Below are 25,706 nucleotides of genomic sequence, written 5' to 3'. Positions count from 1 at the left end.
AAAAGTCTATATACCTGCCTTTGACCCATATCCCTTAATAACTATGGTTAACAACAAACTATCAATCTCAGATTTAAAATTAACAATTGATCTAGCATCAATTGTCGTTTGCAGAAGAGTGTTCCAAACTTCTACCACCTTTTGTGTGCAGAAGAGTTTCCTAATTTCATTCCTGAAAGGTCTGGCTCTGATATTTAGACTATGCCCCCTAGTCCCAGAATCCCCAATCAACAAAAATTATTTCTCTCTACCCATCCTATCTGTTCCCCTTAATATCTCAAAAAGTTTGATCAAATCATCCCTCAACTTTCTAAATTCCAGGGAATACAACCCTAGTTTGTATAATTTCTCCTCTTAATTTAACCCCTGGAGTCCGGGTGTCATTCATTTAAACCTACGCTGCACTCCCTCCCAGGCCAATATATCTTTCCTAAGGTGTGGAGCCCAGAACTGCTCATAGTGCTCCAGGTGTGATCGACCTAAGGTTTTGTATAGCTGCAGCATAACTTCTACTCTCTTGTATTCTAGTCCTCTAGATGTAAAGGCCAGAATTCCATTAGCCTTTTTGATTATTTTCTGTACCTGTTTGTAAGAGGAAAAATAGATTTGGCATTAGGGGTATATACGAAATGTTTTAAGTTAGTTAGCCAGAAAAGATGTATAGCTGAAATCCTTGGCACTCAAAGTAAAGGTACAATTCGGACTAACTCCAGTACTCCATAAACCTCACTGTGTCTCAACGGTTTCTTAGCACATTGGAATGTTATCCTATTTCCCTTGCCTTGACCAAATGGAGTTTTTCCATTATCACTTTAGACCCCTTGTCACTTTAGACCCTTTGCCCTGTTTACCTGTCCCTCTGGGTTTCTTGTGATGGGGCCTCCTGTAATTAATCATTCTGATATGTTATTTTCTTTACACATCCTTATAAAAGTGACCATTACAAAGGCCTATGTCCGAGGTCCATTCCTAACCCTGTAATTATAACAGAGCTCGATAGCCCCAATAACCAACCTGAGCCAAAGGCCGCCAGGTCAGCACATTCTAACAAGATGAGGTCACCCTAGAGAAGGCCTGAAACTGCCATAAGACACTGTGAATCCAAGGTATTACTGATAAGGTAACCAATCAGGAGTCGTGGGAGGTTGTATTGGGGAAGTAAAGGGGTCTTTGAAATTGTATAAAAGATGTATGAATTTGTTGTTCACAGAGTGTTTCCACTCACAGGCGGCTGTGTTGAGAAATAGCTCCCAGACCGTTCGTGATTAAAAATCATTGAACCTTGCCTTCCGTCTCCGTCTATTAACTTCGAGGGTTGCTACACAGATTGGGAGGAGTGTCGACCCCTTATATCAGGGGGTACGCTCGTGGAAAGAGAAGCCTTTCCACTATCCCCCTACAATTTGGCGCTGCGAGCAGGGTACAGACGTCCCGAACGGAACAATAATCCAGCTGTTGGGGTGAGTATGTTTTGATTTACCATCTTCAAGTTACAGCTGTGACATTGTAGACCAGGAGGGAAGAACATCTGTACAAAAAAAACAACTGTAGCAGGCCCTGGAGGGATGGAGGCAAAGGACAAGAATGATCAGGGGATGAGAGGGGGTTGAGGGTATACTCTGAGATGCACGCATGTAGGAGGCGCGGCAGTGCGAGGGTACGACGCAAAGAGAAGACGATATAGATGACGTCCTCATAGGGACGAGACATATTGACCCAGAAGCGATATGGGTGTATGACGCAGAGATGAGACATATTGACCCGGAAAGGTGGCGGTATGAGTGTACGGCGCAAAGCGGAGATATATAGACAACGTCCTCGCAGAGACGAGACATATTGACCCAGAAGTGTGGCAGTACGAGTGTTAATACGGATTCTTTTTCCCTCAATCTGTTTCAGCGAATACACTGACACACGAACACCTTGCTGCCTTTTCTGTAAAAGACCTTTATTGAAGATTCTCCGGCCGGGACTTGTCAAGACAAAGGGACACTCTCAATCAGAGCCTGTTTACCTTCCCCTGGACAAGCCCCTTTACAGCGCAAAAAGCACAGTAGTTATACATTTTCAAAACAGAACACATTTGATTAGCACTTGGTCTATCCAATCCCTTCTGCCTCCCCCCCCCGAGTACGTCCAATGGCAGGCAAGAAAGTCTCCCAATTAAGGCTGGTGTCAGGGTCAGGTTAGTTATAGCTTCGCTACACTAAAAATAAAAAAGGGAAGGTGGCTCAACCGTGGCTATCAAGGGAAATCAGGGATAATATTAAAGCCAAGGAAGTGGCATACAAATTGGCCAGAAATAGCAGTGAACCTGGGGACTGGGAGAAATTTAGAACTCATCAGAGGAGGACAAAGGATTTGATTAGGGCAGGGAAAATAGAGTACGAGAGGAAGCTTGCAGGGAACATTAAGACGGACTGCAAAAGCTTCTATAGGTATGTAAAGAGAAAAAGGTTAGGAAAGACAAACGTAGGTCCCCTGCAGTCAGAATCAGGGGAAGTCATAATGGGGAACAAAGAAATGGCAGACCAATTGAACAAGTACTTTGGTTCGGTATTCACGAAGGAGGACACAAACAACCTTCCGGATATAAAAGGGGTCAGAGGGTCTAGTAAGAAGGAGGAACTGAGGGAAATCTTTATTAGTCGGGAAATTGTGTTGTGGAAATTGATGGGATTGAAGGCCGATAAATCCCCAGGGCCTGATGGACTGCATCCCAGAGTACTTAAGGAGGTGGCCTTGGAAATAGCGGATGCATTGACAGTCATTTTCCAACATTCCATTGACTCTGGATCAGTTCCTATCGAGTGGAGGGTAGCCAATGTAACCCCACTTTTTAAAAAAGGAGGGAGAGAGAAAACAGGGAATTATAGACCGGTCAGCCTGACATCAGTAGTGGATAAAATGATGGAATCAATTATTAAGGATGTCAAAGCAGCGCATTTGGAAAGAGGTGACATGATAGGTCCAAGTCAGCATGGATTTGTGAAAGGGAAATCATGCTTGACAAATCTTCTGAAATTTTTTGAGGATGTTTCCAGTAGAGTGGATAAGGGAGAACCAGTTGATGTGGTATATTTGAACTTTCAGAAGGCTTTCGACAAGGTCCCACACAAGAGATTAATGTGCAAAGTTAAAGCACATGGGGTTGGGGGTAGTGTGCTGACGTGGATTGAGAACTGGTTGTCAGACAGGAAGCAAAGAGTAGGAGTAAATGGGTACTTTTCAGAATGGCAGGCAGTGACTAGTGGGGTATCGCAAGGTTCTGTGCTGGGGCCCCAGCTGTTTACATTGTACATTAATGATTTGGACGAGGGGATTAAATGTAGTATCTCCAAATTTGCGGATGAAACTAAGTTGGGTGGCAGTGTGAGCTGAGAGGAGGATTCTATGAGGCTGCAGAGTGACTTGGATAGGTTAGGTGAGTGGGCAAATGCATGGCAGATGAAGTATAATGTGGATAAATGTGAGGTTATCCACTTTGGTGGTAAAAACAGAGAGACAGACTATTATCTGAATGGTGACAGATTAGGAAAAGGGGAGGTGCAACGATACCTGGGTGTCATGGTACATCAGTCATTGAAGGTTGGCATGCAGGTACAGCAGGCGGTTAAGAAAGCAAATGGCATGTTGGCCTTCATAGCGAGGGGATTTGAATACAGGGGCAGGGAGGTGTTGCTACAGTTGTACAGGGCATTGGTGAGGCCACACCTGGAGTATTGTGTACAGTTTTGGTCTCCTAACTTGAGGAAGGACATTCTTGCTATTGAGGGAGTGCAGCGAAGGTTCACTAGACTGATTCCCGGGATGGCGGGACTGACATATCAAGAAAGACTGGATCACCTGGGCTTGTATTCACTGGCGTTCAGAATAATGAGAGGGGATCTCATAGAAACGTTTAAAATTCTGACGGGTTTAGACAGGTTAGATGCAGGAAGAATGTTCCCAATGTTGGGGAAGTCCAGAACCAGGGGTCACAGTCTAAGGATAAGGGGTAAGCCATTTAGGACCGAGATGAGGAGAAACTTCTTCACCCAGAGAGTGGTGAACCTGTGGAATTCTCTACCACAGAAAGTTGTTGAGGCCAATTCACTAAATATATTCAAAAAGGAGTTAGATGTAGTCCTTACTACTAGCGGGATCAAGGGGTATGGCGAGAAAGCAGGAATGGGGTACTGAGGTTGCATGTTCAGCCATGAACTCAATGAATGGCGGTGCAGGCTCGAAGGGCCGAATGGCCTACTCCTGCACCTATTTTCTATGTTTCTATGTTTCTATAGCCAAGCCTTACAAGCACGGTTGGGAGATGGCACGGAAGGGGAACTGTTACAAGTGACCCAAACATTACAGGAACATGCCAAGACCATAAATTTGATCCACGCAATGGGAAACGACCTAAGTTAACGATTGCAAGCTGAAATAGTTTGCTCCAGGTATGGGGCAAGGATACTTAGTAAGGTACAACATAACCTGGAGCAGCTCCAAAATGGGTACATACCAGATTTGATCCCGAACGACATATTTAATAATTGGACTCTAGACAAAAACATGAACAACACGTGCGATGTACGGAAAAATAGTCATGCGTGGATACCAAAATTTAGACGTATTACTGGACATGTGAATATGATCGGATTCGTGTTATCAATACCACAGTATGATGTAACAAACTGATAATATTGGAGAAGTAAGAAACCGAACGCGATTGCGTCACCATGAAACCTCCAGACATGTAATTAAAAATAACAATAGTACAAAAGGCATTGACATAACCGACTGTTATAAAAATAACCAAGTGATTTTGTGTCGAGGTGCGCCAAGAATGACGGAGGACCCCCTTATATCAGGGGGTCCGCTCGTGGAAAGAGAAGACTTTCTGCTATGACTGATCATGACATTTTAATGATCCATGTACCTGGACCCCAAGTCTCTTTGGACCTCCACTGTTTTTAACTTTTCACGATTTAGAAAGTACCCTTTTCTATCATTTTTAGTGGATGACCTCAAATTTGCCACAGTTTTGACCATTCACTTAATCTATTAATATCTCTTTTTAATGTTATGCTTTCATCTATTCGTGTGAGGAGGACACAAAAATCTGCAAAAGGACATAGACAGGCTAAGTGAGTGGGCAAAAATTTGGCAGATGGAATATAATGTTGGAAGATGTGAGGTCATGCACTTTGATGAAAAAAAATCAAAGAGCAAGTTATTATTTAAATGGAGAAAGATTGCAAAGTGCTGCCGTACAGCAGGATTTGGGGGTACTTGTGCATGAAACATGAAAGGATAGTATGCAGGTACAGCAAGTGATCAGGAAGGCCAATGGAATCTTGGCCTTTATTGCAAAGGAGATGGAGTATAAAAGCAGGGAAGTCTTGCTACAGTTATACAGGGTATTGGTGAGGTCACACCTAGAATACTGTATGCAGTTTTGGTTTCCATATTTATGAAAGGATATACTTGCTTTGGAGGCAGTTCAGAGAAGTTTCACAAGATTTATTCCAGAGATGATGGGGTTGACTTATGATCAAAGGTTGAGTAGGTTGGGCCTCTACTCATTTTAATTCAGAAGATTGAGAAGTAATCTTATCGAAACGTATAAGATTATGAGGGGGCTTGACAAGGTGGATGTAGAGAGGATGTTTCCACTGATGGGGGAGACTAGAACTAGAGGGCATGATCTTAGAATAAGGGGACACCCATTTAAAACTGAGATGAGGAGAAATTTCTTTTCTCAGAAGGTTGTGGATCTGTGGAATTTGCTGCCTCCGAGAGCTGTGGAAGCTGGGACATTAAATAAATTTAAGACAGAGATAGACAGTGTTATGTATGTAACCCTAGGCAACCTGTATCTCACCGCCTACCTGTTGGAGTCCCAAGGGATCCCAGTATCCCTTGGGAGCACGGTATATAAGCAGGCCTCCCATGCTGTACCAGCACTCTGCAATTTAAATAAAGGAGCTATGGTCACACTTATTCACTGTCTACAGTATTCAGTTGCATTACTTTATTATGAGTATAATAATTGGCGACAAGATAACGAACAACCATGCGAAAATGCAAAGAACTGTTGGTATCCTGGAGAAATTCTCAGAAGGGGACGATTGGGAGGCCTTCGTGGAGAGACTCGACCAATACTTGCCGGCCAACGAGCTGGAAGGGGATGAGAACATTGCCAAACGAAGGGCGATCCTCCTTACCATCTGTGGGACAACAACGTATGGCCTCATGAAGAATCTTCTAGCTCCGGTGAAACCAACAACCAAATCCTATGAAGAACTGTGTACGCTGGTCCGGGAGCACCTAAATCCGAAGGAAAGCATTTTGATGGCAAGGTATCGATTCTATGCGTGTCAACGGTCTGAAGGCCAGGAAGTGGCGAGCTACGTCTCCGAACTGAGGCGCCTTGCAGGACATTGCGAATTCGATGGATTCCTGGAGCAAATGCTAAGCGACTTTTTTGTGCTTGGTATTGGCCATGAGGTTACCCTTCGCAAACTATTGACTGTTGAAACTCCGAATCTGAGCAAAGCCATAACGATAGCCCAGGCATTTATGTCCACCAGTGATAACACCAAACAAATTTTGCAGCATAAAGAGGTTTCGGTAGTACTGTACATAAACTAACGTCGTTTTCAGGCAGGAATGCATATGGCAGAACGTACACGCCAGTAGCTGCACGACCTCAGATGACCCAGAGTCCGCCATCAATCGTTAATGCAAGGCAGTTAACACCTTGTTGGCGCTGCGGAGGTGATCATCGAGCCTATCAATGCCGCTTCAAACACTATGCAGCTTCAGACGAGCTGCAAACCCTGCAAACCACATGTTGCAGAGGAAGATCGATCCATGGTGGATCAGGCTGAACGAGTGACTCGAACCGAGGAGGCAGGAGTGTATGGGGTACACACCTTCACCACGGAATGTCCACCGATCATGTTAAAAGTTGAACTGAACAGAATTCCAGTATCCATGGAACTGGACACGGGTGCGAGTCAGTCTATCATGAGCAAAAAGGCCTTTGACAGGCTGTGGTGCAACAAGGCACACAGGCCCAAGCTTAGCCCCATTCATACCAAGCTAAGAATTTACACCAAAGAGCTGATTCCTGTTATTGGTAGTGCAGAAGTAAAATTCTCTTATGATGGAGTAGTGCACGAATTCCCACTATGGAGATGGCCCCACACTGTTCAGCAGAAGCTGGCTGGGAAAAATCCGCTGGAACTGGGATGACATCCGAGCGCTCTCGTCCGTCGACGACGCCTCATGTGCCCAGGTTCTGAGCAAGTTCCTGTCGTTGTTTGAGCCAGGCATTGCAAGTTTCTTGGGGGTGAAGGTGTAGATCCACTTGGTTCCCGGTACATTGACCCATCCACCACAAGGCATGGGCGGTGCCATACATGATGTGAGAGAAAGTGGAAATTGAGCTGGACAGGCTGCAGCAAGAAGGCAGCATCACGCCGGTGGAGTTCAACGAGTGGGCCAATCCGATTGTTCCGGTTCTCAAAGGCGACGGCACAGTCAGAATTTGTGGGGACTATGAAGTAACGATTAACCGTTTTTCGCTACAGGACCAGTACCTGCTACCCAAGGCAGACGACCTATTTGCGACCCTGGCTGGAGGAACGACATTCACCAAGTTGGACCTGACCTCGGCCTTCATGGCGCAGAAGCTGGAGGAATTGTCAAAAGGCCTCACCTGCATCAACACGCACAAAGGTCTGTTCATCTAGAATAGATGCCCGTTTCGGATTCGATCGGCTGCGACTATTTTCCAAAGGAACATGGAGAGCTGGCTAAAGTCGGTTCCGCGCACCGTGATTTTCCAGGACGACATACTGGTCACAGGTCAGGACATCATCGAACACTTGCAGAACCTGGAAGAGGTTCTAAGTCGGCTAGATCGTCTGGGACTCAGGTTGAAACGCTCGAAGTGTGTTTTCCTGGCGCCAGAGGTCGAGTTCTTAGGGAGAAGAATCGCGGCAGACGGCATCAACGCTAAGACGGAGGCCATCAAGAACGCGCCGAGACCACAGAACGTGACGGAGCTGCGGTCATTCCTGGGACCCCTGAACTATTTTGGTAATTTCCTACTCGGGTTAAGCACCTTACTAGAACCCCTACATGTGCTACTACGCAAAGGAGATGACTGGGTATGGAGGAAATCACAAGAGGCTGCTTTTGAGAAAGCCAGAAATCTGTTATGTTCCAACAAACTGCTTGTTCTGTCTAACCCATGTAAACGATTAGTGCTTGCTTGCAATGCTTCGGGTGTGTGTAACAACAAGCTAATGAATCGGGAACATTGCAACCGGTCGCCTATGTGTCCAGGACTTTGTCCAAGGCCGAAAGGGCTTACACCATGTTTGAAAAAGAAGCTCTGGCATGTGTTTACGGGGTGAAAAAAATGCACCAGTATTTGTTTGGTCTCAAGTTTGAGCTGGAAACCGACCATAAGCCGCTCATATCGCTATATTCAGAGAGCAAAGGGATTAACACCAATGCCTCTGCCCGCATCCAAAGATAGAGCTCACGCTGTCTGCATACAACTATGTAATTCGCCACAGACCAGGCACAGAGAACTGATGCTCTCAGTCGGCTACCATTGCCCACCACCGTGGTGGAAATGGCACAGCCTGCAGACTTGCTCTTGGTGATGGATGCATTCGAAAATGAAAAGTCACCCGTTACGGCCCGCCAGATCGGGACCTGGACCAGCCAGGATCCTTTACTGTCCCTGGTAAAAAAAACTGTGTCCTCCATGGGAGCTGGTCCAGCATCCCAGCGGAGAGGCATGAAGAGATCAAGCCATTCCAGCGGCGCAAAGACGAAATGTCCATACAGGCGGACTGTTTTTTGTGGGGTAATCGCGTGGTTTTGTCTAAGAAAGGCAGGGAAACGTTCATACGCGACCTACACAGTGCCCACCTAGGCATAGTAATGATGAAAGCTATAGCCAGATCCCATGTGTGATGGCCCGGCATCGACTCAGACTTAGAGTCATGCGTGCGCCAATGCAACACTTGCTCTCAACTGAGCAATGCACCCAGAGAGGCACCGCTAAGTTTGTGGTCATGGCCTTCCAAACTGTGGTCTAGGATCCACGTTGACTTTGTGGGCCCATTTCTAGGCAAAATGTTTTTGGTTGTTGTGGATGCTTATTCAAAATGGATTGAATGTGTAATAATGTCTGTAAGCATGTCCACTGCCATCATCAAAAGCCTACGAGCCATGTTTGCCACGCACGGCCTACCTGATGTCCTTGTCAGTGACAATGGGCCGTGCGTCACCAGTGCTGAATTCAGGAAATTCATGACCCGCAATGGGATCAAGCACGTCACATCTGCCTCAAGCAAACTCGCATCCAACGGCCAGGCAGAACGGGCAGTCCAAACCATTAAGCAAAGCTTGAAATGTGTGTCGGAAGGCTCCCTGCAGATTCGCCTGTCCCGAGTCCTGCTCAGCTACTGCACCAGACCCCACTCGCTCACCAGGGTTCCTCCAGCCGAGCTGCTCATGAAAAGGGCGCTCAAAACAAGGCTCTCTCTTGTCCACCCTGATCTCCATGATCACGTCGAGGGCAGGCAGCATCAGCAAAGCCTGTACCATGATCGCGCAAACTTGTCACGCAATATTGAAGTCAATGACCCTGTATTTGTATTCAACTATGGACACGGTCCCAAATGGCTTGCTGGTACTGTCATAGCCAAAGAAGGGAGTAGGGTGTTTCAGGTATAACTTGCCAATGGACTAACTTGCAGAAAGCATTTGGACCAAACCAAACTGCGATTCACAAACAGCCACGAGCAACGACATCACGGTTGACCATGAAGCTGAACTCACCATCCCTAGCAGCCCGGCAAGGCCAGCTGCCCAGCAGCTTAGCAAAGAACCAACCAACTCACCTACACCGGCATTTGTACCGAGATGATCTACAGAAGAGCGAAAAGCCCCAGATCGTCTCACCCTGTAAATAAGTGTACTATTGACTTTAGGAGGGAATGATGTTATGTATATAACCCTAGGCAACCTGTATCATACCGCCACCAGAGGGCCTACCTGTTGGAGTCCCAAAGGATCCCAGCATCCCTTGGGAGCACTGTGTATAAGCAGGCCTCCCATGCTGTACCAGCACTCTGGAGTTTAAATAAAGGAGCTAAGGTCACGCTTACTCACTGTCTACAGTACTCAGTTGCGTTACTTTATTACGAGTATAACAGACAGTTTCTTAACCGATAAGGGAATAAGGGGTTATGGGGAGCAGGCAGGAAAGTGGACCTGAGTCCATGATCGGATCAGCCAAGATCGAGGGGCCGTATGGCCTACTCCTGCTCCTATTTCTTATGTTCTTATCTACACTGTCTACAATACCCCTATCATAGTGTCATTGGCAAATTTGGATATGTGGCTTTCTATCCCATCAGCTAAATCATTAATAAATAGTTGAAGAATAAGGGGTCGCCCATTTAGAACTGAGATGAGGAGGAATTTCTTCTCTCAGATGGTCGTAAATCAGTGGAATTCTCTGCCCCAGAGAGCTGTGGAGGCTGGGTCATTGAATATATTTAAGGTGGAGATAGACAGATTTTTAAACGATAAAGGAGTGAAGGGATATGCGGAGTGGGTAGGGAAATGGAGTTGAGCCCAAGATCAGATCAGCCATGGTCTTATTGAATGGCAGAACAGGCTCAAGGAGCCAAATGGCCTACTCCTGCTCCTATTTCTTATGTTCTTAAATAGAGTGAATAGTTGAGGCCCCAGCATAGATGCGTCTTCCTCTTCTGTGCCTTTCTCTTCCCTCTGCGAGCGGATGTTATGAATCTGACACAAAAGCAAAAAATGCTGGACATACTCAGCAGGTCAGGCTGCATCTCGACCTGAGACGTGGACTCTGTTTCTCTCTCCATGGATGCTGCCTGACCTGCTGAGTATTTCCAGTATTTTCTGTCTTCTCAGAGGCCTTCCTTTACCATCCGAGGCCTTGCAAGTGTCCAGCAGCATTCCCTGCACACTCAAAAAATCTTTTTACATATATTGCACCAAGCCACTATTTCAATAAAATGAAAAAAAACAGTCCAAACACTTAAATGCAAACTTATCTGAAAGATGTGTGTGTCCCTTAAAGAAATGCTAATAGTGTCTCTGTCAGTTTGCTGCACGCTCACTTTTCAGAGGAAGCTTAGGACCCAGCGCTAAACTCAGAGCTAAGGTTTAAGTTTGCAGAGCGTGACGTTAATTCGGTGTTGCATGCTGACTGATATCATGCTCTCCCCATTTGCATCTCCAGGACCAGAGCTACTATTGGCAGCGCTAGGGCCCTCACCAAGATGCCGGCCACCGGGTCTCGTGCCAGAGAAAGGTGCTTGAGTGGCGGCTGCCATTTTACACCAGGATTCCAGTGCTACCAGGTGGCAGGAAGCAGCTCAATTTCTGGGCTTATATTTTACTGTCATGCAATGTTTTACTTCTACCACTAGTCGTTTCTCTAGACCTGTCCAAGTCTGCACTTGGCCATGGGACTAATTATGCAAATAGACATGCTAGAAAACAAAGCGATATTAGTCCTTTTCATTCTGGTGGAATTTGCAGCAGTACTTAACCATTTAAAATTGTTTTGCACCTGGTTATCAAAATTGGCATCAATATCTCTGTAGCACCTCCAACAAACAGTCTACTACTGATAGCTAAATCAACCTGGCTTTAATTCGATGAACTCACAGCACTGACAGTTTGAGATTAACAGACTGACACTTTCTACTTACGGTGTTTCAATTAACAATGTAGAGGTATCAATATTTTCTTCAGTATACATATCATCGTAATCTATTGGGGAAGACATTCTATATTCCAAAGTAGAACGAGGAAAAAGAAAGATTGAAACATCGCGTTATTTTTGAGATTACACAAGCCTGTTCAATCTACAACTAATTTTCTATTATTCTGAACGCAATTTACGTATAAATTATACTCCATATCAGCACCCAAAAATTATGAAATCTCTTTTAAGACTTAACTCTGCTCAATATTATAGCCAACAGTAAGTTTCTTGACTTAAAGGAATATTTTTTAAATAATCGGCAGAGTTGACCAGTGATGGAGAAACCAATATTGGTAAAAGTAAGCTGCTGTCCTAGCCAGCTATAAGAATTGGGCAATGCATTATTGCCAGAAGGCCACCAGGGCACATGGTTACCAGAGACTGATACTCATCCAGTGACCACAGTTACCATAGACTGACACTCCACCCAGGGACCACAGTTACCATCAACTAACAATCCACGCAGGGAACACAATTACCAGAGATCGACAATCCACTGGTGGAACAGAGTTATCAGAGATTGTGGCACCACCAGGGAACACAGTTACTAGAGACTGACACTACACCAGGGAACATAGTTACCAGAGTCTGACATTCCAAGCAGGGATCACAATTACCAGGGACAGACACTCCATCCAGGGAAGATAGTTACCAGAGACTGACAAAACACCAGAGAACACAGTTACTAATGTCTAATACACAGTCACCAAAAACTGACACTCATCTGTGAGAACAGAGCTATCGGAGACTGACACTCCACTAGGGAAAACAGTTACCAGAGACTGACACTTCACTAGGGAACATAGTTGCCAGAGACTGACACTCCTCACAGGGAACACAGTGGCCAGTGACTGACCATCCAATCAGGGAACACAGTTATCAGAGACTGAGGCTGGACCGAGAATTCGCAGTTAATAAAAACTGGCACACAACCGCGAGAAAGCATTGCACACAGGGAAGACTGTTTCTAGAGACTTACACTGCACCAGGGGACACAGTTACCAGCGACTGACACTCAACTGTGAGAACACAGTAATCAGAAACGGACACTCCACACTGGGAATACAGTTATCAGAGACTGGCACTCCACCCAGGGAACACAGTTACCAGAAACTGACAGGCCACCAAGAGAACACAGTTACCACAACGGACACACAACTGTGAGAACACATTAATGAAAGACTGATACTCCATCAGGGAACACAGTATCCAGCGACTGGCACTCCATCATTGAACACAGTAACCAGCGACTGACACTCCACCAGGGAACACAGTTACCAGTGACTGACACTCCATCAGGGAACACAGAAACCAACAACTGACACTCCACCAGGGAACACAGTAACCAGCGACTGACACTCTATCAGGGAACACAGTAACCAGCGACTGGCACTCCATCATTGAACACAGTAACCAGCGACTGGCACTCCATCAGGGAACACAGTAACCAGCGACTGGCACTCCACCAGGGAACACAGTTACCAGCGACTGACACTCCATCAGGGAACACAGTAACCAGCGACTGACACTCCATCAGGAACACATTAATCAGCGACTGACACTCCACCAGGGAACACAGTTACCAGCGACTGACACTCCACCAGGGAACACAGTTACCAGCGACTGACACTCCATCAGGAACACAGTAATCAGCAACTGACACTCCACCCAAAGAACACAGTAACCAGCGACTGACACTCCATCAGGGAACACAGTAACCAGCGACTGCCACTCCACCCAAAGAACACAGTAACTAGCGACTGACACTCCACCAGGGAACACAGTAACCAGCGACTGACACTCCACCAGGGAACACAGTAACCAGCGACTGACACTCCACCAGGGAACATAGTAACCAGCGACTGACACTCCATCAGGGAACACAGTAACCAGCGACTGACACTCCACCAGAGAACACAGTAACGAGCGACTGACACTCCACTAGGGAACACAGTAACCAGCGACTGACACTCCACCAGGGAACACAGTTACCAGCGACTGACACTCCACCAGGGAACACAGTTACCAGCGACTGACACTCCATCAGGAACACAGTAACCAGCAACTGACACTCCACCCAAAGAACACAGTAACCAGCGACTGACACTCCACCAGGGAACACAGTAACCAGCGACTGACACTCCACCCAAAGAACACAGTAACTAGCGACTGACACTCCACCAGGGAACATAGTAACCAGCGACTGACACTCCACCCAAAGAACACAGTAACTAGCGACTGACACTCCACCAGGGAACACAGTAACCAGCGACTGACACTCCACCAGGGAACACAGTAACCAGCGACTGACACTCCACCAGGGAACATAGTAACCAGCGACTGACACTCCATCAGGGAACACAGTAACGAGCGACTGACACTCCACCAGAGAACACAGTAATGAGCGACTGACACTCCACCAGGGAACACAGTAACCAGCGACTGACACTCCATCAGGGAACACAGTAACCAGCGACTGACACTCCATCAGGGATCACAGTAACCAGCGACTGACACTCCACCAGGGAACACAGTAACCAGCGACTGACACTCCATCAGGGAACACAGTAACCAGCGACTGACACTCCATCAGGGATCACAGTAACCAGCGACTGATACTCCACCAGGGAACACAGTAACCAACGACTGACAGTCCACCAGGGAACACAGTTACCAGCGACTGACACTCCACCTAGAGAACACAGTTACCAAAAACCTCCACTCCACTCTCGTGGAGTGCACATCCTGTGCTATGAAGGAAGTCTTGGAGCTTCTCGTGGCCTGGATGACCACGTGTTCAGGAAGTGTCACCAGCTATGGCAGGTCGAGATCCGTATTTCAGAACTTGAGCAGTAGCTGGAGTAACTGCGGTGCATCCGCAAGGCTGAGACCTTCATGGATAGCACGTTTTGTAAGCTGCCACCCCACGATGGTTCCTTTGGGGAGTGCAGCTAGAGCCAAGTCCACGGCACCACAGGTGGCTCAGCTGCACAGGAGGGGAAGATGAAGAGTGGAAGAGCAATAGTGGTAGCGGATTCGATAGTTAGGGGAGCAGACAGACGTTTCTGCAGCCACAGACATGACTCCAAGATGGTATGTTGCCTCCCTGGTGCCAGGGTCAAGGATGTCACCGAGCGGCTGCAGGGCATTCTGGGGGGAGAGGGTGAACAACCAGAGGTCGTGGTCCATATACTACCAATGGCATAGGTAGAACGAGGGATGAGGTCCTATAGGCAGAGTTTAGGGAGCTGAGAGAGAGATTAAAAAGCAGGACTTCAAAGGTAGTAAACTCCAGATTACTCCCGGTGCCACGTGCTAGTGAGTACAGAAACAGTAGGATAGAGCAGATGAATGAGTGGCTGGAGAGTTGGTGCAGGTGGGAGGGCTTTAGATTCCTGAGGCATTGGGACCGTTTCTGGAGGAGGTGGGACCTGTACAAGCTGGGACCAATATCTGCGCAGGGGGGTTTACTAGTGCTGTTGGGGAGGGTTTAAACTAGCTTGGCAGGGGGATGGGAACCTGAGAATAGATTCAGAAGGGAGAGAAGCAAAGCTGAAATTGGAAAGCAAAAAAGTAGAAAGTGAATTTGGAAGACAGAGGAAACAAGGACTCGAAAATAGACAAGGGAGTTTATCAGTGCTAAATGGTATATAAAGCCACAATGCTGCTTCTCCGCCTCAATGATCGGGGCAGAGGAGCGGTGAGAGATCATGGTTGAGATTCGGCGAGTGATCATGGCGGAGGTACGGCGAATGTTTGGTGTGGAGGTGCGGTGAGAGATTGTGGCAGAGGTGCGGCGAATGTTTTGTGGTGGAAGAGCAGCGAGAGATTGTGGCGGAGGTGTGGCGAATGTTTGTGCCGGAGGAGTGGCGAGAGCTCGTGGCGGAGGTGCGGCAAATGGGGGTACGGAACCCAGAAGAGCCGAGAGCCCAGGAGTAGCATGGGGCAACCCACATTGTGATATGTGTGCGCACTAGGTCTGTGCAGCAGAGCAGGTCTCCAGTCGTCCTGGTTAACCCATGCCATTCGATAAAGGCCGAGCTCTGTCAAGCCCGTGTCGTGGTTGATGTGCAACAGTCACCATACGTTAAAAAAATCCACGCACAGGCATCTTCCACACCTGGAGTTCAGGACTGGAATATTGGGTCCTTCATTGAAATATCTGCAAACTCCATCCCTTTTGGTGTGGAAGCAAGTCATCATCGTTCGAGGAACCGACTATGATATGACTTCAATGCAAGGAGTATAGGGAATAAGGCAGATAAGCTGAGAGCACAGATAGACACTTGGGAGTATGATATTATAGCTATTACTGAGACATTGCTGAAAGAAGGGCAGGTCTGGCAGCTCAACCATGGTTACAGGGTTTTCAGATGGGATAGAGAAGGGGGCAAAAAAGGAGGGGGGGTTACAATATTGATTAAAGAAACAATTACAGCTGTGAGGGGGGATGATATGTTAGAAGGATCATCAAATTAGGCCATATGGGTTGAATTGAAGAACAAAAAAGGGGCGTTCATACTGTTGGGAGTGTATTATAGCCCCCCAAACAGTCAAATTTCTGAGGTGCAAAAACTATAGGGCAATAATAGTGGGGGGGTTTAAACTACCCTAATATTAACTGGGATAAAGGTAGTGTGAATATTATAGAGGGTGCAGAATTACTAAAATGTATTCAGGAGAACTTTTTTTAGTCATTATGTAACAAGCCCAACAAGGAAGGGGGCTTTTCTGGATTTAGTTTTAGGGAATGAAGCTGGGTAGGTGGAAGGGGTAGCAGTGGGAGAGCATTTTGGTGCGAGTGATCATAATTCAGTTAGATTTAGGGTAGTTATGGAAAAGGACAAAGATAGACCAGGAATAAAAGTGCTCAATTGGGGAAAGCCAGTTTTGCTAAGCTGAGATGGGATTTAGCCCAAATGGACTGGAAACAGCTACTTGAAGTTAAATCAGTGTCAGAGCAGTGGGAGGCATTCAAAGAGGAGATCTGGAGGGCTCAGAGCAAGTATGTTCCCTTAAAGAAAAATGGTAGGACTAACAAATCTAGAGACCCTGGCTTATGACAAATACTGAGGGCTTAATACTGCAGAAACTCCAGAAGAGTATAGAAATTGCAGGGGTGAAATTAAAAAGGAAATTAGAAAGGCAAAGAGAGAGCATGAAAACATGTTGGCAAGTAAAATCAAGGAAAACCCAAAGATGTTTTATAAATACCTTAAGAGCAAGAGGATAACTGAAGAAAGAATAGGGCCTATTAGAGACAATGAAGGTAATCTCTGTGTGGAGGTAGAAGACGTGGATATGGCTCTTAATGAATACTTTGTATCTGTTTTCAAAAAGAGAGAGGTGATGCAGACATTGCAATCAGGGAGGAGGAGTGTGAAATATTAAATTAAATAAACATAGTGAAAGAGGAAGTATTAAGGGGCTTAGCAGCTTTGGAAGTAGATAAATCCCCAGGCCTGGATGAAATGTATCCCAGGCTGTTAAGAGAAACAAAAGAGGAAATAGCAGAGGCTCTGACCGTCATTTTCCAATCCTCTCTGGCTACAGGTGTGGTGCCGGAGGACTGGATGACTGCTAACATTGTACCTTTATTTAAAAAGGGAGAAAGCGATAGACTGAGTAATTACAGGCCAGTCAGCCTAACCTTGGTGGTTGGATAGTTGGAAGAAATTCTGAGGGACAGGATAAATCTTCATTTAGAAAGACACGGATCAATCAAGGACAATCTGCACAGATTTGTTAAGGGAAGGTCATGTCTGACGAACTTAATTGACTTTTTTTAAGGAGGAAACAAGGAGGGTCAATGAGTGCAGTGTGTTTCATGTAGTGTATATGGATTTTAGCAAGGTTTTGATAAGGTCCCACATGGTAGACTGGTCAAAGATAAGAGGGAAAGCAAGTTGTACAAAGATAGGTGGGAAAGCAAGTTGTGAGGAGGCTGTAAAGAATCTACAAAGGGATATAGATAGCCTCAGTGAGTGGGCAAAAATTTGGCAGGCGGAGTATAATGTAGGAAAATGTTAGGTTATCCACTTTGGTAGGAAAAATAAAAAAGTAAATTACTATTTAAATGGGGAGAGATTACAAAATGCTGCATTGCAGAGGGATCTGGGGGTTCTTACATAGAAACATAGAAAATAGGTGCAAGAGTAGGCCATTTGGCCCTTCGAGTCTGCACCACCATTCAATAATATCATGGCTGATCATTCCCTCAGTACACCTTTCCTGTTTTCTCTCCATACCCCTTGATCCATTTAGCCATAGGGGCCATATCTAACTCCCTCTTGAATATATCCAATGAACTGACATCAACAACTCTCTGCGGCATGGAATTCCACAGGTTAACAACACTCTGAGTGAAGAAGTTTCTCCTCATCTCAGTCCTAAATGGCCTACCCCTTATCCTAAGACTGTGTCCCCCGGTTCTGGACTTCCCCAACATCGGGAACATTCTTCCTGCATCTAACCTGTCCAGTTCCGTCAGAATCTTACACGTTTCTATGAGATCCCCTCTCATCCTTCTAAACTCCAGTGTATAAAGGCCCAGTTGATTCAGTCTCTCCTCATATGTCAGTCCAGCCATCCCGGGAATCAGTCTGGTGAATCTTCGCTGCACTCCCTCAATAGCAAGAACGTTCTTCCTCAGATTAGGGGACCAAAACTGAATACAATATTCCAGGTGAGGCCTCACCAAGGCCTTGTACAACTGCAGTAAGACCTCCCTACTCCTGTACTCAAATCCCCTAGCTATGAAGGCCAACATGCCATTTTCCTTCTTCACTGCCTGCTGTACCTGCATGCCAACTTTCAATGACTGTTAAACCATGACACCCAGGTCTCGTTGCACCTCCCCTTTTCCTAACCTGCCGCCATTCAGATAATATTCTGCCTTCGTGTTTTTGCCACCAAAGTGGATAACCTCACATTTATCCACATTATACTGCATCTCCCATGCATTTGCCTATTTACCTAACCTGTCCAAGTCACCCTGCAGCCTCTTAGCGTCCTCCTCACAGCTCTCACCGCCACCCAGTTTAGTGTCATCTGCAAACTTGGAGATATTACACTCAATTCCTTCATCCAAATCATTAATGTATATTGTAAAGAGCTGGGGTCCCAGCACTGAGCCCTGCGGCACTCTTCTAGTCACCGCCTCCCATTCCAAAAAGGAACCGTTTATCCCGACTCTCTGCTTCCTGTCTGCCAACCAATTCTCTATCCACGCCAGTACATTACCCCCAATACCATGTGCTTTGATTTTGCACACCAATCTCTTATTTGAGACCTTGTCAAAGGCCTTTTGAAAGTCCAAATACACCACATCCATTGGTTCTCCCTTGTCCACTCTACTAGTTACATCCTCAAAAAATTCCAGAAGATTTGTCAAGCATGATTTCCCTTTCATAAATTCATGCTGACTTGGACCGATCCTGTCACTGCTTTCCAAATGCGCTGCTATTTCATCCTTAATAATTGATTCCAACATTTTCCCCGCTACTGATGTCAGGCTAACCGGTCTATAACTACCCGTTTTCTCTCTCCCTCCTTTTTTAAAAAGTGGTGTTACATTAGCTACCCTCCAGTCCATAGGAACTGATCCATAGTCAATAGACTGTTGGAAAATGATCACCAATGCATCCACTATTTCTAGGGCCACTTCCTTAAGTACTCTGGGATGCAGACAATCAGGCCCCAGGGATTTATCGGCCTTCAATCCCATCAATTTCCCCAACACAATTTCCTGCCTAATAAGGATATCCTTCAGTTCCTCCTTCTCACTAGACCCTCGGTCCCCTAGTACATCCGGAAGGTTATTTGTGTCTTCCTTCATGAAGACAGAACCAAAGTATTTGTTCAATTGGTCTGCCATTTCTTTGTTCCCCATTATAAATTCACCTGAGTCCGACTGCAAGGGACCTTGTACATGAAACACAAAAACACAAAAGGTTAGCATGCAGGTACAGCAAGTAATCAGAAAGCCAAATGGAATGTTGTCCTTTATTGCAAGGGGGATGGAGTATAAAAGTAGGGAAGCCATGCTCCAACTGTACAGGCCGTTGGTAAGACCACACCTGGAATACTGCTTATAGTTTTGGTCTCCTTATTTAAGGTAGGATATAAAAGCATTGGAGGCAGTTCAGAGAAGGTTCACGAGGTTGATTCCTGACATGAAGGGGTTGTCATATGAAGAAAGGTTGAGCAGGTTGGGCCTATATGCATTGGAGTTTAGAAGAATGAGAGCTGATCTTATTGAAACATATAAGATTCTGAGGGAGCTTGACAAGGTAGATGCAGAGAGGATGTTTCCCCTCATGGGACTTGGGGGCATAGTTTCAGAATAATGAGTCTAGGACAGAAATGAGAAGGAATTTCTTCTCTCAGAGGGTCATGAATCTTTGGAATTCTCTATCTCAAGGAGCTGAGGAGGCTGGGTCATTGAATATATTTAATGTGGAGATAGGCAGATTTTTGAATGATAAGGGAGTCAAGGGTTATGGGAAGTGGGTGGGGAAGTGGAGTTGAGGCCAAGATCAGATCAGCCATGATCTTATTGAATGGCGGAGCAGGCTCGAGGGGTCAAACGGCCTACTCCTGCTCCTATCTCTTATGTTTTTATTGTTCTTATGAAAGTAAAAGCCCTTGGGTCCAGGGCAAAGTTGGATCCAAAATTGGCTCAGAGGCAGGAAGCAAAGAGTAATGGTTGAAGGGGGTTCCGCAGGGCTCAGTACTAGATCCCTTTCTTTTTGTGGTATATATCAATGATTTAGACTTGAGTGTAGGGGGTATGATTAAGAAGTTTACAGATGAGACTAAAATCGATCATGTGGTTGATAATGAAGAAGAAAGCTATAGACTGCAGGAAGATATCAATGAAGTGGTCAGTTGGGCAGAACAGTGGCAAATGGAATTAAATCCGGAGGAGTGTGAGGTAATGCATTTGGGGTTGGCTAACAAGGAAAGGGAATACACATTAAGTGATAGGACACTGAGAAGTGTAGAGGAACAAAGGGACCTTGGAGTGCAGGTCCACAGATCCCTGAAGGTAGCAGGCCAGGCAGTTAAGGTGGTTAAGAAGGCACATGGAATATTTGCCTTTATTAGCTGAGGCATACAATACAAGAGCAGGGAGGTTACGTTTAAACTGCTTGAACTGTATAAAACACAAGTTAGGACACATGACTGCATACAGTTCTGGTCAGCACATTACAGGAAAGATGTGTTTGCACTAGAGAGGGTACAGAGGAGATTGATGAGGATGTTGCCTGGACTGGAAAATTTTAGCTATGAGGAAAGATTGGATCAGCTGGGGTTGCTTTCTTTGAAACAGAGGAGGCTGAGGGGAGACCTTATTGAGGTGTATAAAATTATGGGGGTCCGAGATAGAGTGGATATGAAGGACCTATTTCCCTTAGCAGAGGGGTCAACAACCAGGGGGCAAAGATTTAACGTAATCGATAGGAGGTTTAGAGGAGATTTGAGGAGAAATGTCTTGACCCAAAGGGTGCTGGGGGTCTGGAATTCACTGCCTGAAAGGGTGGTAGAGGCAGAAACTCTCACATTAAAAAAGTACTTGGATGTGCACATGAAGTGCTGTAACCTGCAGAGCTACGGGCCAAGAGATGGAAAGTGGGATTAGGCTGGATAGCTCTTTGTCGGCCGACGCGGACACGATGGGCCAAAATGGCCTCCTTCCGTGCTGTAAATTTCTATTCTATTAACCGTGAGATCACAGTTTTCAGTGACTGACAGGCCACTGAGAGAACACTGATAACAAAAACTGACAATTAACCATGAGAACACATTTATCGAAGACTGACACTACACACAGGGAACACAGTAACGAGAGACTGACATTCCACCAGGGAAACATAGAAACATAGAAACATGGAAAATAGGTGCAGGAATAGGCCATTCGGCCCTTTGAGCCTGCACTGCCATTCAATGAGTTCATGGCTGAACATGCAACTTCAGTACCCCATTCCTGCTTTCTCGCCATACCCCTTGATACCCCTAGTAGTAAGGACTACATCTAACTCCTTTTTGAATATATTTAGTGAACTGGCCTCAACAACTTTCTGTGGTAGAGAATTCCACAGGTTCACCACTCTCTGGGTGAAGAAGTTTCTCCTCATCTCAGTCCTAAATGGCTTATCCCTTATCCTTAGACTGTGACCCCTCGTACTGGACTTCCCCAACATTGGGAACATTCTTCCTGCATCTAATCTGTCTAAACCCGTCAGAATTTTAAACTTTTCCATGAGATCCCCTCTCATTCTTCTGAACTCCAGTGAATACAAGCCCAGTTGATCCAGTCTTTCTTGATATGTCAGTCCCGCCATCCCGGGAATCAGTCTGGTGAATCTTCGCTGCACTCTCTCAATAGCAAGAATGTCCTTCCTCAAGTTAGGAGACCAAAACTGTACACAATACTCCAGGTGTGGCCTCACCAAGGCCCTGTACAACTGTAGTAATACCTCGCTGCCCCGTACTCAAATCCCCTCACTATGAAGGCCAACATGCCATTTGCTTTCTTAACCACCTGCTGTACCTGCATGCCAACCTTCAATGACTGATGTACCATGACACCCAGGTCTCGTTGCACCTCCCCCTTTCCTAATCTGTTACCATTCAGATAATAGTCTGTCTCTCTGTTTTTACCACCAAAGTGGATAACCTCACATTTATCCACATTATACTTCATCTGCCATGCATTTGCCCACTCATCGAACCTATCCAAGTCACTCTGCAGCCTCATAGCATCCTCCTCGCAGCTCACACTGCCACCCAACTTAGTTTCATCCGCAAATTTGGAGATACTACATTTAATCCCCTCGTCTAAATCATTAATGTACAATGTAAACAGCTGAGGCCCCAGCACAGAACCTTGCGGTACCCCACTAGTCACTGCCTGCCATTCTGAAAAGTACCCATTTACTCCTACTCTTTGCTTCCTGTCTGACAACCAGTTCTCAATCCACGTCAGCACACTACCTCCAATCCCATGTGCTTTAACTTTGCACATTAATCTCTTGTGTGGGACCTTGTCGAAAGTCTTCTGAAAGTCCAAATGCACCACATCAACTGGTTCTCCCTTGTCCACTCTACTGGAAACATCCTCAAAAAATTCCAGAAGATTTGTCAAGCATGATTTCCCTTTCACAAATCCATGCTGACTTGGACCTATCATGTCACCGCTTTCCAAATGCGCTGCTATGACATCCTTAATAATTGATTCTATCATTTTACCCACTACCGATGTCAGGCTGGCCGGTCTATAATTCCCTGTTTTCTCTCTCCCTCCTTTTTTAAAAAGTGGGGTTACATTGGCTACCCTCCACTCCATAGGAACTGATCCAGAGTCTATGGAATGTTGGAAAATGACTGTCAATGCATCCGCTATTTCCAAGGCCACCTCCTTAAGTACTCTGGGATGCAGACCATCAGGCCCTGGGGATTTATCGACCTTCACTCCCATCAATTTCCCCAACACAATTTCCCGACTAATAAGGATTTCCCTCAGTTCCTCCTTCTTACTAGACCCTCTGAACCCTTTTATATCCGGAAGGTTGTTTGTGTCCTCCTTAGTGAATAACGAACCAAAGTACTTGTTCAATTGGTCTGCCATTTCTTTGTTCCCCGTTATAACTTCCCCTGATTCTGACTGCAGGGGACCTATGTTTGTCTTTACTAACCTTTTTCTCTTTACATATCTATAGAAGCTTTTGCAATCCGTCTTAATGTTCCCTGCAAGCTTCCTCTCGCACTCTATTTTCCCTGCCCTAATCAAACCCTTTGTCCTCCTCTGCTGAGCTCTAAATTTCTCCCAGTCCCCGAGTTCATTGCTATTTATGGCCAATTTGTATGCCACTTCCTTGGCTTTAATACTATCTCTGATTTCCCTTGATAGCCACGGTTGAGCCACCTTTCCTTTTTTATTTTTAGGCCAGACATGGATGTACAATTGTTGTAGTTCATCCATGCGGTCTCTAAATGTCTGCCATTGCCCATCCACTGTTAACCCCTTAAATATCATTCACCAATCCATCCTAGCCAATTCACGCCTCATACCTTCAAAGTTACCCTTCTTTAAGTTCTGGACCATGGTCTCTGAATTAACTCATTCTCCATCCTGATGTAGAATTCCACCATATTATGGTCACTCTTCCCCAAGGGGCATCGCACAATGAGATTGCTCATTAATCCTCTCTCATTACACAACACCCAGTCTAAGATAGCCTCCCCGCTCTTTGGTTTCTCGACATATTGTCTAGATAAGTATCCCTTATGCACTCCAGGAAATCCTCCTCCACCGTATTGCTTCCAGTTTGGTTAGCCCAATCAATATGCATATTAAAGTCACCCATGATAACTGCTGCACGTTTATTGCATGCACCCCTAATTTCCTGTTTGATGCCCTCCCAAACATCACTACTACTGTTTGGAGGTCTGTACACAACTCCCACTAATGTTTTTTGCCCTTTGGTGTTCTGCAGCTCTACCCATATAGATTCCACATCATCCAAGCTAATGTCCTTCCTAACTATTGCATTAATCTCCTCTTTAAACAGCAATGCTATCCCACCTCCTTTTCCTTTTATTCTATCCTTCCTGAATGTTGAATACCCTTGGATGTTGAGTTCCCAGCCCTGATCATCCTGGAGCCACATCTCTGTAATCCCAATCACATCATATCTGTTAACGTCTATTTGCACAGTTAATTCATCCACCTTATTACGGATACACCTTGCATTAAGACACAAAGCCTTCAAGCTTGTTTTTTTAACACCCTTTGTCCTTTTAGAATTATGATGTAGTGTGGCCCACAACAATTGTACATCCCAGTCTGGAGTAAAAATAAAACGGACAAGGTGGCTCAACCGTGGTTCACAAGGGAAATTAAGGATAGTGTTAAATCCAAGGAAGAGGCATATAAATTGGCCAGAAAAAGCAGCAAACCTGAGGACTGGGAGAAATTTAAAATTCAGCAGAGGAAGACAAAGGGTTTAATTAAGAGGGGGAAAATAAAGTCTGAGAGGAAGCTTGCTGGGAACATAAAAACTGACTGCAAAAGTTTCTATAGATATGTGAAGAGAAAAAGATTAGTGAAGACAAACGTAGGTCCCTTGCAGTCAGATTCAGGTGAATTTATAATGGGGAACAAAGAAATGGCAGACCAGTTGAAGAAATACTTTGGTTCTGTCTTCATGAAGGAAGACACAAATAACCTTCTGGAGATACTAGGGGACCGAGGGTCTAATGAGAAGGAGGAACTGAAGGAAATCCTTATTAGGCGGGAAATTGAGTTAGGGAAATTGATGGGATTGAAGGCCGATAAGTCCCCGGGGTCTGATAGTCTGCATTCCAGAGTACTTAAGGAAGTGGCCCTAGAAATAGTGGATAACATTGGTAATCATTTTCCAACAGTCTATCGATTCTGATCAGTTCCTATGGACTGGAGGGTAGCTAATGTAACACCACTTTTTAAAAAAGGAGGGAGAGAGAAAACTGGTAATTATAGACCGGATAGCCTGACATCAGTAGCGGGGAAAATGTTGGAATCAATTATTAAAGATGAAATAGGAGCGCATTTGGAAAGCAGTGAGGATCGGTCCAAGTCAGCATGGATTTATGAAAGGGAAATCATGCTTGACAAATCTTCTGGAATTTTTTGAGGATGTAACTAGTAGAGTGGACAAGGGAGAACCAGTGGATGTGGTGTATTTGGACTTTCAAAAGGCCTTCGACAAAGTCCCACACAAGAGATTGGTGTGCAAAATTAAAGCACATGGTATTGGGGGTAATGTACTGACGTGGATAGAGAACTGGTTGGCAGACAGGAAGCAGAGGGTCGGGATAAACGGGTCCTTTTCAGAAT

At 45.5% G+C, this 25,706-nt stretch overlaps 1 protein-coding gene across 48 annotated transcripts in view; it reads right to left on the bottom strand.

Annotated features, from left to right (window-relative positions):
- The window catches only part of LOC139232545 (heat shock protein DDB_G0288861-like), a 990,854-nt gene that overhangs the window by 10,202 nt on the left and 954,946 nt on the right, over positions 1-25,706 (bottom strand). For 46 of the 48 annotated variants that reach the window (XM_070862910.1, XM_070862943.1, XM_070862956.1 and 43 more), the window contains one exon: positions 11,769-11,846. The exons of the other annotated variants lie outside the window; for them this stretch is intronic. In XM_070862910.1, coding sequence (XP_070719011.1) covers positions 11,769-11,846 — 78 coding nt within the window. The remainder of the gene's footprint in view (positions 1-11,768; positions 11,847-25,706) is intronic. 48 annotated transcript variants of the gene reach the window in all.

The sequence above is a fragment of the Pristiophorus japonicus genome, chromosome 20 (assembly GCF_044704955.1).
Source record: "Pristiophorus japonicus isolate sPriJap1 chromosome 20, sPriJap1.hap1, whole genome shotgun sequence".
In the NCBI taxonomy this organism is placed as follows: domain Eukaryota; kingdom Metazoa; phylum Chordata; class Chondrichthyes; family Pristiophoridae; genus Pristiophorus; species Pristiophorus japonicus.
The sequence above is the reverse complement of the archived record's forward strand: the minus strand, read 5'-3'. Positions and strand labels throughout refer to the sequence as shown.